Source organism: Scylla paramamosain, chromosome 30 (assembly GCF_035594125.1).
Source record: "Scylla paramamosain isolate STU-SP2022 chromosome 30, ASM3559412v1, whole genome shotgun sequence".
NCBI classification, from domain to species: domain Eukaryota; kingdom Metazoa; phylum Arthropoda; class Malacostraca; order Decapoda; family Portunidae; genus Scylla; species Scylla paramamosain.
The window spans coordinates 498,514-516,522 of record NC_087180.1 but is presented as its reverse complement, the minus strand read 5'-3'; the positions used below and the strand labels follow the sequence as shown (position 1 = coordinate 516,522).

The following is an 18,009-nucleotide window of genomic DNA, read 5'->3' as shown; positions in this document are numbered from 1 at the left end:
CACTCAGAACCGAAAATTAGATTGGTAAAGAGTAGACCAAGGAAGAGGGGAATATGTTGCACCAGTCAATACCAAGATCAAAGAAGAAATGGAATGACTGAAATGTTGAATGATCTAAACAGCCCATGACTTGACAGCCAAGGTGCACTCAGCCATGTCTGATGAGTGACAAGCAAGTAGGAAAGGATGCCCCATGTAAACCTGTAACCTGCCTTACTAATAAATACATGGTAGTAGTGATGCTGGGGAGGAAGGAAACACAAAAAGGAAGAGAACACAAAATGCTGTGTTGCTAACACATTATGATAGTGATGCAGGGGAGGAAGTGAACATTTAAAAGATTCTAGTATATATATTCAAGTGCAGCAGTGCTATACTCCTGCACTCCCACAGACACATTAACACTGGGTAGGTGATGGTCTGGGCTGCTGACTGGACACTCTAACACCCACAATCTGGTCTTAGCACAATGTAGAGATGCAGATGCAGAGGAAGCAAAATGTTATAGTTGCAGTCCATGACACAACACTATAAGAAAATGTAATGTATATCACATAAATATAACATAACCACATACAAGAAATTAAGTAGCTTGACCCCATACCTCTGTGTTTCTTTATATTTACTTTAGAAGCCCAGTCTAGCATTTTACATTCATGAAACTTATTATGAACTACTGGCATATGAAATTTATCTATATACCAGGCCAGCAATTCTACAAGGGGTGACCCAGACAAAGCACTACACACTCATACACACATTCACACTCTTAGCCCAGTCAGCCCCTGTAATACACCCAAGGACTTAAACATTGCACAGCTGGCCACATAGTACTTCCACAGTAAGGCCTGACAGCATACACTGGTTTACCCTGCCCCTTCGTAATGAGACTGTTCATATCCCACACAAACAGTAATGCATTTCTTACACCTGATATTGATAATAATAGCAATAATAACAATAATAACAATAGTAATGATAAAGCATTTCATGAAACAAACACAAGACACACCAATTTTCATCTGTATATAACATATTACAAAGAGAAATGCAAAGAAAAGTCTCATATCTGGAAAGTCTTAGTTCTAAATTAACAAGATTTTTTTAAGCAATTATTTTTTAATGCAATTATTTTTTAACAAGTTTGCTTTCTAATTAATTGTATATGTTGATGATAACACAGTATATTGAGGTTCATCTACTTTGACTTCTCTCTCTCTCTCTCTCTCTCTCTCTCTTTTTTAACAAGTTTACTTTCTAATTCATTGTATATGTTGATGATAACACAGTATATTGAGGTTCATCTACTTTGACTTCTCTCTCTCTCTCTCTCTCTCTCTCTCTCTCTCTCTCTCTCTCTCTCTCTCTCTCTCTCTCTCTCTCTCTCTCTCTCTCTCTCTCTCTCTTTTTTAACAAGTTTACTTTCTAATTCATTGTATATGTTGATGATAACACAATATATTGAGGTTCATCTACTTTGACTTCTCTCTCTCTCTCTCTCTCTCTCTCCCTCTCTCTCTTTTTTAACAAGTTTACTTTCTAATTCATTGTATATGTTGATGATAACACAGTATATTGAGGTTCATCTACTTTGACTCTCTCTCTCTCTCTCTCTCTCTCTCTCTCTCTCTCTCTCTCTCTCTCTCTCTCTCTCTTTTTTAACAAGTTTACTTTCTAATTCATTGTATATGTTGATGATAACACAGTATATTGAGGTTCATCTACTTTGACTTCTCTCTCTCTCTCTCTCTCTCTCTCTCTCTTTTATTTATACAGAATACATTACTTGTTATAGAGTTCAATGTAGTGCATATTACATACAAGTACAATGTTTTACGGGCTAAGGGAAACATGATTAGTGTGTCCTATCTTAAAGCCCAACTCTGATGTCTGGTGTTCTCATGACGGCAGCCACGCGTTCAACCAGCTCCTTGAAGCTCTGTGCCGTCATGTTGTCCAGGCGTGGCTGTGAGGCAAGCAGTCCATTCCACCAGGTTACATAAGTGTTAATGAATTGCCTCTGGTGGTGCCACGTTCTGCAGCGGAGCTGTAACAGTTCGGCGGGAGCTCGGGAGACTGATCTTGTGTCCACCTATGCCCGCCGAAGGGGCTGCCTGAGAGGCTGAAGGTGATGGACCCGCTGCTGATGTATCTTGAACATCACCGTGAGGCCCGCCACATCGCGGCGGTGCTGAAGACTGCAGAGTCCTGGATGTTGTTGCGCGCTTCTGCTTTCCCTGATCAACCTCTCTGCACGGCCCTGGACCTTGTCGAGGAGGGCGAGGTGTTTGCGTGCCGCGCCGCCCCACGCGAGGCATGCGTACTCCAGGGACGAGCGAACCTGCGCCTTATAAAGAGTCTGAAGCCCCTCGCCGTCAAGCAGCCATGACATCCTTCTCAGGGATGCCAGCTTGCCTGATGCCTCTCTGGCGAGTCGCTCGATGTGGGATTTGAAGGTCAGCTTCCTGTCGTAGGTAACCCCCAAAATTTCCACTTCCTCCTGGGACGCCAGTGCCTTTCCTTCGAAGACCAGGGATAGAAGCTCCCCTGACCTGGAGACAGTAAGCAGCTGAGCCTTGTTAGGGGCAAATTTCACCTGCCACTTATTGCCCCAGGCTACGATGCGGTTCAGAGTGTTGTTGAGTTCAGCTGTGGAGCGAGCCTCTTCCCCTGCCTCGTAGCTGTGCGTCAGGGTGATGTCGTCTGCATAGGCCTGTGCACTGGGTATTAAATTTAATAGTTCATTTATATATATGTTCCATAGCAGAGGGCCTAAGCAGCTTCCCTGGGGAACACCTGCTTTGATTGGGTGTACTTCCGACTCTCTGCCGCTGAGCACAACTTTCAGATGTCTCTCCCTCAGGTAGTCAGTGAAGAGCTGGAGAAGAGGCCGCTCGACACCTGCAGCACGAAGTCTTTCGATGAGAGCTTCATGCCACACCTTGTCAAAAGCTCCCTCGATGTCGAGTGCCACAGCGACAGTGGCCCTTCCTTTGTCCAGGGCCGCACTCCACTTCGCGGTTAGCAGCAGGTGCAGGTCAGCGGCCGATCTGCCTTGTTGGAACCCGTACTGTCTGGTGCACAGCAAGTGATGGTGCTCAAGGTGCTCCGTCATTCTCGTAGCCACGATTCTTTCCAACACCTTACTGAGCACGGGCAGCAGAAACACAGGGCGGTAGTTTTTCACCTCACTTTTAGAATTTTTCTTATGGATCGGAACAACCTTGCTGATTTTCCAGGCTTTGGGCCATCTGCTGCTCTGTAGACAGTGGTTGAAGAGAGAGGTCAGTGGGCGCGCCAGCTCCCCGGCACACTGACGGACCAGACGGGGACTGATGTAGTCCGGCCCCACTGCCTTACTCTCATCCAATGAGTAGAGCAATTTTTTCACTTCACTCTCACTTGTCATCACTGTCAGTAACTTATTTTTTGTCACTGCAGGCAGAGTTGGAGGTGCTCTGCCCGGATCAGAGATGTTAATTTTCTCTGAGAAGTGTCTGGCCAGGAGGTTCGCCTTGTCTCTGGCGGTGTGAGACACGCTGCCATCCTTCCTACGGAGGGGAGGGACGGTGCCTTCCCGCGATGCACCCTGCTGCTCCTTAACCAGGTTCCACCAGCGTTTAGTTCCGACTTGGCCACCTCTCAGTTTCGTCTTCAGTGTACTTCTCCATTGTTCGGCGGCCCACTCCTGGGTGTTCCTCATGTGCTAAGCTGCCTCCCTGTGTCTCTGCCGATTCCTGGCCGTGGGATACCTCTTAAAAGCACGCCAGGCATGGTATTTTTCATCAGAGACGGCTCGGCACTCCGAGCCAAACCTTTTATGTGTGGACTTTCATGTGTGGAGTGGGGAACCCAGCTATTCTGTAGGTCGCACAGCAGCTCCGTGAGTCTCCACGTTCTCGTCCGTGTCGCCTCGCAGCACGTACTCCCAGTCCGTGCTTCGTAAGGCATGGCTTCCCAGTTTGCCGCTTCCCACTTCCAAAGCGTACGGGTGTGGCTTTCTTCAGGTGGCTTCCTAAAGCTAATCTTTGTGAGTACCGCCACGTGGTCGGAGGTGTCCACAAAGTCAAGAGGCGAGCACTGAACACTTAGAGAAGGGAGGTCAGTCACCACTGGGTCAATTGACGAGCCGGAGCTGTGGGTAGGAAATGTGACATAATTTTTTAGGTCGTGCACAACCAGCATCGTGTTGAAGGCGTCCCTTACTATATTCTGGTTCAGGTCACCGATTATTACTACATTTTCGCACTGGTTTGCCATCATCACATTGTCGAACTGAGATGATTAGCTCTCTCTCTCTCTCTCTCTCTCTCTCTCTCTCTCTCTCTCTCTCTCTCTCTCTCTCTCTCTCTCTCTCTCTCTCTCTCTCTCTCTCTCTCTCTCTCTCATATATCCATGTTCTCAAATGCATTGGGTTCACATGAAGTCTATTTTCAAGAGCCACTGAGATGATTAGCTGTGATCTCATAGATGGTTTTCCAAGTAGATACAAAATCTTTGTTAAACCATCACTAGAATCACACTAACATCCCTAAAGACCACAATGACATCCACCACAGCCTGTTTGATTTAGTAATCGACATAAGGTGCTAAATATAAGCCAGGTGCTCTCTCTCTCTCTCTCTCTCTCTCTCTCTCTCTCTCTCTCTCTCTCTCTCTCTCTCTCTCTCTCTCTCTCTCTCTCTCTTACACAGCTATGGAAGAACAGCTTGACAAATTCAACAAAGAAATTCATGTAAAATGCATCTAATTACCCCAAAAGTACATATGCTGGATGGGGTTTAACATGAGGGGACTGTCTGAAATTTATAACATGACAGTGGATGCATCTGATGAGAAGATACCATGACATGACAATAAGTATGATATGAAGGATGATTAATGGAAAGGAATGATGCATCTAATGGGTGCAATATAATGATGATAAGTCTGATAGGAAGAAAACAGTGATGGAATGATTGATGGAAAGAAATGGGTGCAATATATGAAATGATAAGTCTGATGGGAAAGAAACAATGAAAAGATGATTGATGGGAAGACATTGTGGGTGTAATGGGTGCAATACATAACATGATAATGAGTCTGACAGGAACAAACAGTGATGGGATGAGTGATGGGTACAAAAGTAATGATGATTCTAATGGGCACTGGAACTTCCTGCCTGCCTTTCTATTTCCTCCTATTTGTGACTTGAACTGTTTTAAGAGAGAGGTTTCAAGGCACTTTTTCTTATAATTCTCAGTAATCCTTTTGACTGTACTCATAAAAGGCTGCAGTAGTGGGTCTTGTTTTATTAAGCCTTTTTGTTGGCCTGAGTCAGAGCTCACCTACACAAAAGAAATAAAACAATATATAATGTAATGATAACTGTGATGGGAACAAACAGTGAGATGAGTGCAAGAGTAATGACAGGTTTAACAGGTTTAACAGGACACAATGAGTCTGTTGGGCACAAATTCTAACAAGATGAAGAGTGTGACTGCCATGAGTGAGATGATGATGAGTGTGGTGAGTGTGGTGATGGCTGCATGAGACACACTGCCTAATCCACTGAACAATTCAATGCACTGTCAGCAAACCACCACCACTGTTCCTGTTCCTGCAGCAAAGACCCTTTAAGTCACAGTGCAGGACTCCACACTGCTCCACACTGTGCCCACAACACTTCTCCACACGTACCTTTCCAACAAACAGGAGGTACAGATCTCACCCTTTTCTTTTTGTTTGTTCTTCCCCACCTAATGCTATAGTCATTGTAAAATACTTTAGTTAAATTCACCATTTTGCTTCACCAAGTCTTTGTGTAATCCATCCACCTGCAGTCACATGAACACAGAAATGATGCCACTGCCTGATGCTCTCACTCAATGGCTGGTCTTATTTTGAAGCATACAAGAAACTACTATTATATTTCAAGTCAAACCATTACAATTAAAATTAAGAGATTACCAAAATAAAGATCGTCTGGTATCTCATAATTGAACACAAATTTTGGTAAGATTAAGTAAGTAAAGTAAACCCATCAGCATGTGTTCATGTGTCCTCAGATGGCAGAATTACTACAACACTCAGTGACAAGAACAGTTATACTCTATGGAAGGCCCTTAGAAACACACGCCTCTCATAAAAGCGGGGTGTGTCAGGCCCAGGATCTGCCTCGACTGGGTGACAGCTTCCCGGGCCATGGTGGAAGGTTTGATAGGAATTTACCAACTCCCAAACACCTGGCTCTAAATCCACTATCTTCTACACAACAATATTAATCCAGCATAGGTGAAATTCTCTCTCTCTCTCTCTCTCTCTCTCTCTCTCTCTCTCTCTCTCTCACACACACACACACACACACACACACACACACATATATGCTGCCCAGTCATCCCATGCCCTGCCTCATCTCTCTCCTTAATTCTCCCTTTCTCTGGGCTTCCATATTTTGACACACACACACACACACACACACACACACACACACAACTTAACAGTTAAAAATAATGTTTCACACCTTAACCTTGAACAGGCCTGGCCTGACCTGGCTTGCCCTGTGCAGCACTGCCATTTCTTGCTACACCATTCCCTGCTTGAATTCAATGCGAATATTTTGCTGTGACACAACATGTTCTTTCAGCTTAACATTTTTCAATGCATCAGGAAATAAAACTGTTATCTTTACCAATACAGTTTATGAATAAACTAAAATGGCAACCACATACCTGCCACTACCTCACCTCACGCCATTGGCCAGGCTGGTGCTACACACACGCACGCACGCATATATATATATATATATATATATATATATATATATATATATATATATATATAATCCATGGGGTCTCATTTGGTCTGTTCTGGTCAACATTTGTATGTTTGACCTCAGGTGACAGAGATGCTGTGGCATGACTCATTTCAATCTCTCACGCAGAATTTTACAAGCCTGTTCACTAACACTTCACTTTTTTCTCTTTAAGAAAGGTATTTCACTTACTTTTGTGCTCAAGTCATAAGACATTTATTCTAGAGTCTAGATGATGAACTGACAACTTTCATGCTCTCCAAGGAAGTGTATGATGTGTTACTAATGAAACAATGAAGCACTGCATCGTGCACGCTCTCACTGAATTCTATCATCCAATGAGAGCCGAGAACAGAGATGCCCCACCATGGAGGAAGATCTCAGCTTCTGAGGTTCTTGAAAGAGTACAGTTACTGTGTAAAATCCTTGTAATGCAACACTGTACAACTAACAATCAACACAACTGCCATACAACTTAAAAAAATACAACTTACATTAACACATGCTTGCTAATTATAAAATATGTACACAGGCACTGGAATCGCTACTGATTGTAATGTAGCACTAATGACACATATCACTTATCAAGAAGGGTGCACATTCCCTTTTACATGTGGTGCAATTATCACAATTACAATTGAAACATACTGATACATCTGGCACCACCACTGCCAAACATCTCACAGTCAAGATAACAAGCACACATTTCACACAACACTTTGCAGCACCATTAATGATAACTGAGCTTCATTCACACCTGAAAAAATTACTTAATGATCGGCATCTTCAGCAGGCCTTTTTTCCACTGTTTTTTGTTCCCCTTGGCCAGAGCTCACCTCACATAAAAAAATAAGTAGATAAATAAATACATAATAACAATAATAATAAAAATAAAAAATATCAGGCATTCCAAAAAGTTGTATATAAGAGTGAGAGTTTCAACAGCCACATCTCTCTCTCTCTCTCTCTCTCTCTCTCTCTCTCTCTCTCTCTCTCTCTCTCTCTCTCTCTCTCTCTCTGCCCATTTGATCAAAAACTGACTTTCCAACAAGACAATCTGATAAATCCATCATTATCTTGGGGAAATTCAGTATCAGATTAGTCTAAACTTGCACAGTACATTCTAGTTGATATGATAACTTCTATCCTACTACAAATCTCTCACAATTATCATCTTGTATACCAAGGATTAAAACTCATACCTGTAAACCTTCAATAAACACTGTGTCAAGTATTGCAGCTTCAGGTTCATTCTGCTGTCCACTGATGCACTCAATCCTTCACATTTCTGCCTCTCAGGTAACACTTACATCTCTAGTATATTGCAATGTCTGTACAGGCTTGGTCAACAGCTGAGTCACTTCCTGCGCTTACTTCCACTGTACTTCTTGCTTTGCCTCCATCTCAAGGCCTCTCATCTGCTAAACAATGTACCAGCTGTCAGGTTTTGTTAATGGACAATCAGCAGATCATGGGCCTTCATTAAGGGGAGACACAGAGCACAGTGGAGGTGAGTGAAGGAGGTTACTTAGCTTTTTGAGATGAATTCCACACTTGATGGGGTTCCTGTGCTAGCAGCATGGAAGAACAAACACACCAAACACCAAACACACAGGGCCTAAAAGTTCTGAATTCCTACAAAGGCAATTCATGACATATTAAGTCCAGGCCAGGTGAACAAATTCTTCAATATTTTACACATTTGTCAAACTGTAGACAAAAACAGACAGACAGTTATACACACACACACACACACACACACACACACACACACACACACACACACACACACACACACACACACACACTATGTCTTATAAAAGACATAGTGAAATGGGGAAGGAAGGAGGAAGTCAGGTTGCATGGGGGTGGGGAATAAGGGATGCCTGAGAGTAGGGAGGATGAAAGGGTCCCTGGGAGTAGAGAGAAAGGGAGTGGGTTGTATGGGAGTAGGGAGCAAGGGAACCTGCCAAAGTGTGGGAAGTGAGTGGGGTTGCCTGAGAGGGAGGAGTGTGGGGTGGAGGAGGTTGGAGGTGCCTAGGAGGGAAGTGGTGGAGGAGGAGAAGGAGGAGGAGGAGAAGGGTGTGTTCTGGAGAGAAAGAGTAGGAAGAGGAGGAAGAGAAGGAAGAAGAGAAGGAGAAGGAAGAAGGGGAGGGCCTGTTTTAAACAGAGGAGGAGGAAGAAGGGGAGGGAATGTTTTAAATAGAGGAGGAAGAGAGCCTGTTTTGGATGATGGAGGAAGGGGAGGAGGAGGAGGAGAAGCAAGAGGAGAAGGAGAAAGAGGAAGAGGAGAGTCTATTTTGGAGGAAGCAGGAGTAGGAGACTCTATTTTGGAGGGAGGAGGAGGAGGAGAGTCTATTTTGGAAGGAGGAGGAGGGGGAGGAGAGAGTATTTTAGAGGGAGGAGGAGGAGGAGAGTCTATTTTGGAGGGAGGAGGAGACTCTATTTTGGAGGAGGAAGGAGGAGGAGGAGGAGAGAGTATTTTGGAGGGAGGAGGAAGAGGAGACTCTATTTTGGAGGAAGGAGGAGGAGGAGACCCTATTTTGGAAGAAGGAGGAGGAGGAGAGTCTATTTTGGAGGGAAGAGGAGAATCTATTTTGGAGGGAGGAGGAGGAGGAGAGTCTATTTTGGAGGAAGGAGGAGGAGGAGAGTTTATTTTAAAGGAAGGAGCAGGAGAAGAGTTTATTTTGGAGGGAGAACGAGGAAGAAGAAGAGGAGAGTCTTTGGAGGGAGGAGGAAGAGGAGAATCTATTTTGGAGGAAGGAGGAAGAAGAGGAGATTCTGTTTTAAAGGAAGGAGGAGGAGAAGAGTTTATTTTGGAGGGAGGAGGAGGAAGAGGGAGTGGAGCATCTATTTTAGAGGAAGGAGGAGGAGGAGGAGGAGGAGTAGGTGAGTCTATTTTAAAGGAAGGAGGAGATTCCATTTTGGTGGAAGAAGGAAGAGGAGGAGGAAGACAAGCATCTGTTTTGGAAGAAGGAGGAAGACCTGTTTTTGAAGGAGTAGCTGAAAGAGGAGGGGGAGATGAGTCAGTGCTGGGAGGAGGCAGTGGAGGAGGAAGAGAACTGGCAGTGAAAGCTGAGGTCATTTGCAGTGTGGTGGAAGCAGCTGCTTCATTGCTGTTGCTGGTAGTGGTAGTGGTGATGTCATTCATGGTGGTGGTGGTGGTGGTGGCAGGATCCTCCACAGTGATGGCAAGAGATGGTGGAGCTGCTCTGAAAGTACACATGAGATTTGAGTCTATCCATCCATCCATTTACAGTATTAAAAATATGCCTAGATCAGCCTTTATCTGAGACCTCTTTCTGAAAACTCCCTCCTGGGCACAGTTGTGATGGAGGAGTCTTCAGTCATTCCTGTCCTTGCACACTCTAGTTCTTTCCCTCTCATCTTGTCCCTCTCTGCCACACACCCTGGCTCTGGAGGGCTTCCTCTTGCATCAGCAGCATTCACCTCACTTATGTACATTATTCTAGTCACCTCACTTTCTACCTTTCTTTCTCCATGGTCAAATCCTTTCAGAACACTGCATTTAATCCTTCCATTACTCCAAATATCATTCCTTTGCCTTTACTTGACACATCAAATAATTTCATAGTGATATGGTTTGGCAAGTATTACAACCCCAAGTGTCATCTGTAGCTCATGTATTGTATGTCTGCCATCAAGTGCTGCCTGGACAGCAGAATACAAGCCCCAGGCAGCCTCAGTGTGTCCCAGGCCAGCAGGGAGATAGGTGGTGTGGAAGAGCCTACTTGATGGTTTCATGTCCCATTTCAGATTTACGATAAAGCCTGCATGTGTTGCCATCACTAGCTAAGTCATAACAACAAGTCCTGTTCAACTTGACAGTGATAAGAAGGTTCATATCCTGGCTTAGGCTGAAGTAGGTTTATGTAACAGCACAACTTCTGCACATCATACAGAACCATGCACACTACCTACAGTCTCTTACATGAAAGGGAGCCTGAAGCTGCTTCCTTGAATACTGCAATTGTTGACCTTTCATCCCTTTCTCTCACCTCCTCCTCCTCCTCCCATTTCACATAAGTCCTCCTCTTGCACCCACCACAGCTACAATCCTCACATAATTATGCTCTTTCAGTTGCCTCATTCTGTCATTCCTTCTATGTGGCCAGTCTGCCTCAGGGTGGTGTGCATGACCCTCTCAACTGTTCCCCATTACACTATCACCTACACTTGACATCATGAATCTTTTATACACATTTTCAACATCCATTCTTTGTATACCACAGAAATTTTCACAGGACTCACTTCAGCAGCCTATATTCTTGATTTCTGACTTTCATTCCACACAGTTCCCACTTTCATGATACGTGACTGTCAGTACAGCAAAGTTTACTCTATCACACATATCCTTTTTTACTTCCAAGCTTACTGCCATTTCTTTCATCACATGTCCCAGAAACCCAAGCACTTTGCTCCCTTGCATCCCTCCTCTTGTCTCAACTTTCATGCTTGTATGTAACCAAACCAAGATATGTGTATTTATTTTCTACAGTGTCTTATTTCCCATTCCTTTAGGCATTCAACTTCTGACTTCAGACATTACTTCTAAAACATGATCATCTTCATTCTATTTACATACTGCCTTCTGCACATACTATCAGACATGTTTGTGAAAATTTTCCAGTCACTCTTGCTTTCTTCAGTCAAAAAGGAAAAGCTGACTAGGATAATGTTAGTTGTATCCTCTGATGCAAAACTGACTGTTGAAATTGAGTGACTGGTGACTGAGCACAAAGATTTTCCTAAAGGTTTACTAGTCAAAATGCGTAGTCCTGAGCCACACCCAAGAGCCGTGCCTCTCAGGCCCATGTTCTGAAACACTCTGTGATCACCATGACTATTTTCAAAGGGCAAAGATGATCAGCTAGGTTTTCAAGACTATTTCTCCTGTTAATATTGTAAACATCTTGTTAATCTCTCACTACAACCATAAAAAACACTGTTAAAATCTGTGTCACTTTAACTAGAGTCTTTTGAAAATAGTGGACGCGTGGTGCTGAAGTGTTTCAAAATATGGTCCTTGAACTTGAGGTGCATCTGTTGGATGTGTGGGTGGCAAGTGACCAATTAAACAAGATCTATGGGAAAACTGAATATTTCTCACATAAATGTTAGAAAATGTTAAATATTGTCTTGTATACAAATAAAGCTGCATTCTTTTTGTGGATCACACTCTTGACTAACTCCTACCTCCTGACTCCAACTCTTCCTTCTTACCCTGACCTTCTTCACTCTGAACTTCTGTCCCCCAACTCTCATGGCATATTGTCCTAAAATTTGAGTTACAAAGTGTAAATAGTAGTTTCCTACTAATGCTTAGCACTCCTGGTTCCTGGTCACTGCTGACAATTAAACATCTCCCTTTTCTTTTGTAATAGGTAAGCATGTACAAAATTTTTGTCTTGATCTACATCAGGTTATCTTTCTCATTCTTTACCACTTCCAAGAAGCCACACAGGTGCAATATTACACAGACACAACCTTTCTTTCATTCAGTCTCTACAGCTTCTTTTCATGTCAATTTACAAATGTTCTTCTAGTCCAGCCTTGAAAAGTGCAGTCAGCTTCCCCTTTAACACACACAGACACACACAAAAGAAAAATAAATAAATAGGTAAATAAATTAAGTTAAATTAAATTAATGGCTAAATAGAATAAAATAAAATAAAGTAAAATAAAATAAATAAATAGATTAAAAAAACCAGGTCCTCATTATTTTGTCTTGGTGCAGCTCACCTTTACTTTGGTCCACGTTGTGGTAATGAGTGTGCTGTGTGGTGGCAACCACCCTGGTGAGGTGGTGCCTAGTCAGCCAGAGGTTCCCACCCACAGAGGAGGGTCATACACGTACTTTTTTTTTTTTTTTTTTGTAAGCTTGCATTGGTGTACAAGTTGAAGAATTCACATAGCTCAGTATTGATTACAAGATTCACAAACAGACACTGAAGAAAAATTCATAAATGAGACAAAGAATGACAGTGAGGCTCTCAACACTGACAACAAAAGTGAGACGTCGTTGTATGGGAAATACCACAAGAAGTGATGCCGCTACATTAACACTGAAATGGGAAAAAAGACACCAGGTGGCCACAAGTTACTACTACTGCTGCAGAAAACCACAGCAAGCCCTACATACAACAGTCAGGAAATTCAAGCAAGACACCTTGAACAAATACACAGCAGGTCAGGGATGAGCCTGCACTTCTTGCAATGCAAACTGCAAAGAAGCCACACCAGACAAAATGTAAGGACATGAATGAAGCAAAGAAATATGCAGTATGATTGCCTGGGCTGGGAGGTGAGGTTATGGTGAGCAATGAAAGAACATTCAGGATCATTTGGGAGTGCTAATCAGGAGAGCCAGTCTTGAGGGCAAGATTGTTTGGATCCTAAATACATTGTCAGGACATTCAAATACTGTGATCAAGTGATGGTATAGTGTTGCTTCAGGAAAAGACAAGAACAGGGATGTGTGTAAGATACATGTCCTGTGTATATACATGTATATACATATATATGTACATACATATCCTATGAAAGCACATGTTGCCATTTATGAAGCTACTGATACTGAAACATTTATGTAATACTGTACTGATACTGAAGCCTATATATATTAAAGCTCCTAGGAAAAAAATTAAATAAAAAAATAAATAAAAACATCAAGTGGCTTGGTAAATGTTATCCTTGACTCAATGAGAATGTCTGGTGTTGTGAAAGCTGTGTGCCAGTAATGGTTTGAGTTGTGGACCAAGGAATTAGCACCTGATTACTTTTATAATGTTGCTAAGCCTATTTTATCCCTCCAAGTAAGGGACTTCTTCGTGAGCATCGTTTGCTCTGGATTTGGTTTTAGGAAAGTCTTGCTCTTACACCCTTCATCAAATTTTCTTAAGTATTTGATCTAGAATTGTAACAGAAACTAGAAAAAAAGCTCATCCTCATCATGGCATGATTGTAGGTGGCAGAGTGAGGCCATGAGTAGATAGATATTATCTCAATGCCTTGGCTGTGTGGCATGTGACCACCTGCCTGGCTTCAACTGGCTGGCTACAGTGACAGGTGTGCACCACCATCTACTTCCACACCATTAACACGATGTACACTGGTATTGCTATCACTTCTGACATCTGACTACCTTTCTACAGCCCTCTCAGTCAGCCTTCTGTGACTGTGCCTGCAGCACTCATGTGAAGTACACATAACTGGTCTTTCTTTACCTACGTTGGAATACAGATGGAAAAGCTACAGCTAAGTTACCAGCTTTGTGTGCCGGATAAGGAAATAATGACAAGGACCAGTTTTGTATTACCAAATCACCCAAAACAATTCCTGGACACTGCTTCACTAACTGATTAAGTTGGGGATCTTTGTGATGCACACTACTGTGCCACCTGCCACTCAGGGATTTATACATAGCTAATGCACCGAGGAGGGGCAGTGATTTCATTAAATACTACATATAGTTCTTATTAACCTTCAATGTGTCCTTTCCTTCAGTCAGTCTTAATAAATCAAGAAACTTTTGCTTTGTGAGGTGAGCACACAATATGTATCTCTATTCTCTACACACCCCAGCATTGTCATTAAAAGTTCTAATCCACTACTTGACCACAACTTCCTCCACTCATCAATCACCTACCTATTCATCTCAACCAGTTTAGTTCCCTATCTGCTTTGCCATCACTTACCATACTTGGGTTGCCTGTCTGCTACCATCACTGTTCACTAGCTGTGCTCCACACACAATGTGTCCAGCTCATCTTCACAGCCTTTCATTCTAGTCAAATTGTCTTTGACTCTGGTCTGTTTGCTAATCTATTATGTTTTCTTAACTCTCTAAGTTAAACCCAGTATTGTTCTCTCCATTCCTCTTTGGTACTCTGAAGTTTTCATTCCAGGACTTCCAGACTTTTGGCAGTCCTTACATTAGAATTGGTAGAATGCAGATAATATACAATCCTTTCTCTATAGACTGTGAAAGATTACTTTTGCATAAGTGTTGTTTTATAAAAACACTCCATCCCATAAACTTTTCTTGTTTACTGATTTTCTATCTTAAATAGATGTCTTTGGGGACTCACATACTCCATCCTGTATCCAACTTACACAACCCTATACATAACCAATAGAGAAGAGGGTAGAAGGATGAGAATCTTTACTCTTCTATCTTCACTTCCTATGAACTAAGAAGAGCTACAATCATAGTAATAGATACATGAACAATGTTGGTCACAGGAGAGGCAAGAGATGGTTAACCCACTACAAATAGTTGTGATCAATTGATGATAGTTTCTGCCTCCACAGTGACAAGATGCTTCACTCAATACCAGTCTAGCTCAACATCAAAGCAGCAGCTGCTCCATGTCACACTGAAGTAAAGTCTTTTACAAGTGATACAATTTCGGCCAAATATATGCAATTGGAGTGAAACTGTGGATAGGAGAGGCAAACTTTCAGAACATGTAATAATGATAAAGGCAGTGGTACACAGGTGTCAAAAGACCCTTAAGAAGTGTAGCAAAAGATGTGTGGTGGAGCACAACAAATAATTTGTGAGGTTGAGACAAGTAACATGAAATGTGCTCATGTGCAGGGAAGACAAATGAGTAAAATTTGTCACTGAAAGGTAGAATACATGAAATGAGGAGTAAGTAAAATCAAATACAATAGAAGTTCAGAAATATGGAAAGGAATGTTTGAGAAATGAGCAAGAGCCATGAGGTGTCTCAGAGATACAGATAAAGGAAAGCAAACAAAAAGGGGAAACTTTCAAGTTCTTGTGGCACGAAATATACATCACTTTCTTTGACAAGATGTTGCTTTAAAAGCCACAAAATCTTACACTTTTGTCAACAAAAGCAGAACTTAACTAAGAATTAGGATAAGGTAAGAGTAATACAGATGACTGGTAAACACTTTATTGATGTAAATATTAAGTAAATTATAGCTTTCCCATGTCCTGCCTCCCTGATGCAACATGCCAAGAATATTACAATATTAGCTTGCAACAGAAACTCACTATACATCGTTCAGAAAAACTTGACAAATGTGCCCTGTTTCCCTCCAGCCAGCAGGGGCAGGGAGCCAAGGCACCAAGCCAGTCAGGACAGTTACTCAAGGGGAGGAACAGAGCATCATCCTTCAAGTTGATCTGAACATGCCAAACCATCCACCTCACTGTCAATCTTACTACAAATACAGTTAAATTAATATATATATATATATATATATATATATATATATATATATATATATATATATATATATATATATATATATATATATATATATATATATATATATATATATATATATATATATGGAGAGAGAGAGAGAGAGAGAGAGAGAGAGAGAGAGAGAGAGAGAGAGAGAGAGAGAGAGAGAGAGAGAGAGAGAGAGAGAGAGAGAGAGAGAGAGAGAGAGAGAGAGAGAGAGAGAGAGAGAGAGAGAGAGAGAGAGAGAGAGAGAGAGAGACTCTAGAGGCAAGGGTCACAATTACTTTAGCAGTTAAGTAACACACAAGCTTTAGTGGTAGGAACATGACATGATATTTTGGCAAAAAACACTTGAGAAATCAGTCAGACTACCAGTAATAATAGTAATGCTGATAATAATTAATAATAATAATAATAATAATAATAATAATAATAACAATAATAATAATAATAATAATAATAATAATAATAATAATAATAATAATATTAACAACTTAATCCCAAAACCATATAAGCTTAACAAAGGCAAAAAAGGTCACCCAATACATACATACATGACATACCATGAAGCACAAGCAATGCTACAACACTATACCTTACATGTACTTTGTTGCACCAGTCACAATTCTCTCTCTCTCTCTCTCTCTCTCTCTCTCTCTCTCTCTCTCTCTCTCTCTCTCTCTTTCTTACTTCAGTAAGCAGTCTGATCTCAATTTTTTTTTTTTCTCCCCCTTTGGGAGCAAGAGACCAGTCAAGGGATATACTGGACTTCTATTTACTGTGTCCTGCTAGTGGCTGGTCCCAGTGATAGACTCTCATGGCCAATTTACCGTCTTCAGATAACACATTTTTATGTTTTCAAGGCATTACACTGATTGATGCAGCAAAAACCCCACGAAGGAGAGACACTCCATGAGAGAGGCCATCACCACAGAGTAAACCCGTGACACAACACTCCTGTAAACATGCAAGTTTGACAAGTTGCCAGCCAAGCCAAGGTGACTGCCACAGCCTGTGTGATTTTTTGGCTGGTCTTGACTCTCCTGTCACTTCACTATCAAGTGGAAATGAAGTTGGTTCCAAGGTTTAGACACAAACAAAATAATGCTTAAAAAAAACCTAAATAATTTCTGGAAGTACTCTGATATTCTTTTCTCAAAACAGTTTGTCACAGGAGGGCAGGAAACAGTATCAGGCAGTGGAAAAGATGAATAAGAGAAAGTAGTAGTTAATTCTTGACCTAGATTATAGAAAGAATTAGGGTAGACAGGAAGTCTTGAGCACTTTGGTCAAGAGGGTGAGGCATGCAGGTGACAAACTCATAAGAGATGCAACACTGCAGCAGTGTTAAGAGATCAAGGACAATCACTTAAACAATGGAGATGAGACAAAAAACCTTTGATTTCACCCTGCTTAGTAATGGTGTGCATAATTCATACAATGTTTGATAAGTCCCTGTACTGAGTTAGCACCAAGAAGCCAAACTTGGCAAGAACAATACAGAACTTCTTCCCACTATGTTGGTAGTTCCTATGAGGTGTATAGTGTAAAAGGGGCAACCTAACCAAATCAAGTGGTATTGACTTCTTAGCATCTGATAGCTGAGTTCTTGCTGCACTGTGTGGTGAAGCAGACTAAAGAAAAAGGCAACATTAGAGCAGATGATTCACAAGCCTAAAGCAGCATGATTTTTTTGTCAAACTCAGCCAGTGTAGGATGTGTAAAGCATGGCAGTCACTTAAAAAGGTGTGCTTTAGCCAATGGAGTAGTCGCTCCCTACTCCCATCAGTGTGACATCAAGTGCTGTGAGAAATATCCAATTCAGTACAATAACATGGTCTATAAGTATGTAGAAAGGGTTTGTGGATCTCTGAAAATTTGGCTCCATTTTATTACACTTTAGGTTATTTTCTTTTCCATAATCAAATGTCCCTTGATGAAAGTTATCTTTAATGATTGGAAACATGAAAA

General features: G+C 41.9%; 1 protein-coding gene across 6 annotated transcripts in view; it reads right to left on the bottom strand.

Annotated features, from left to right (window-relative positions):
- Positions 1-7,203: 7,203 nt before the first annotated feature.
- The window catches only part of LOC135116147 (mucin-2-like), a 60,728-nt gene continuing 49,922 nt past the window's right edge, over positions 7,204-18,009 (bottom strand). For 5 of the 6 annotated variants that reach the window (XM_064033391.1, XM_064033387.1, XM_064033388.1 and 2 more), the window contains one exon: positions 7,204-10,005. In XM_064033391.1, the coding sequence (XP_063889461.1) occupies positions 8,601-10,005 (1,405 nt within the window). In that variant the 3' untranslated portion in view covers positions 7,204-8,600. The remainder of the gene's footprint in view (positions 10,006-18,009) is intronic. The other variant, XM_064033393.1, reaches the window with a different exon arrangement.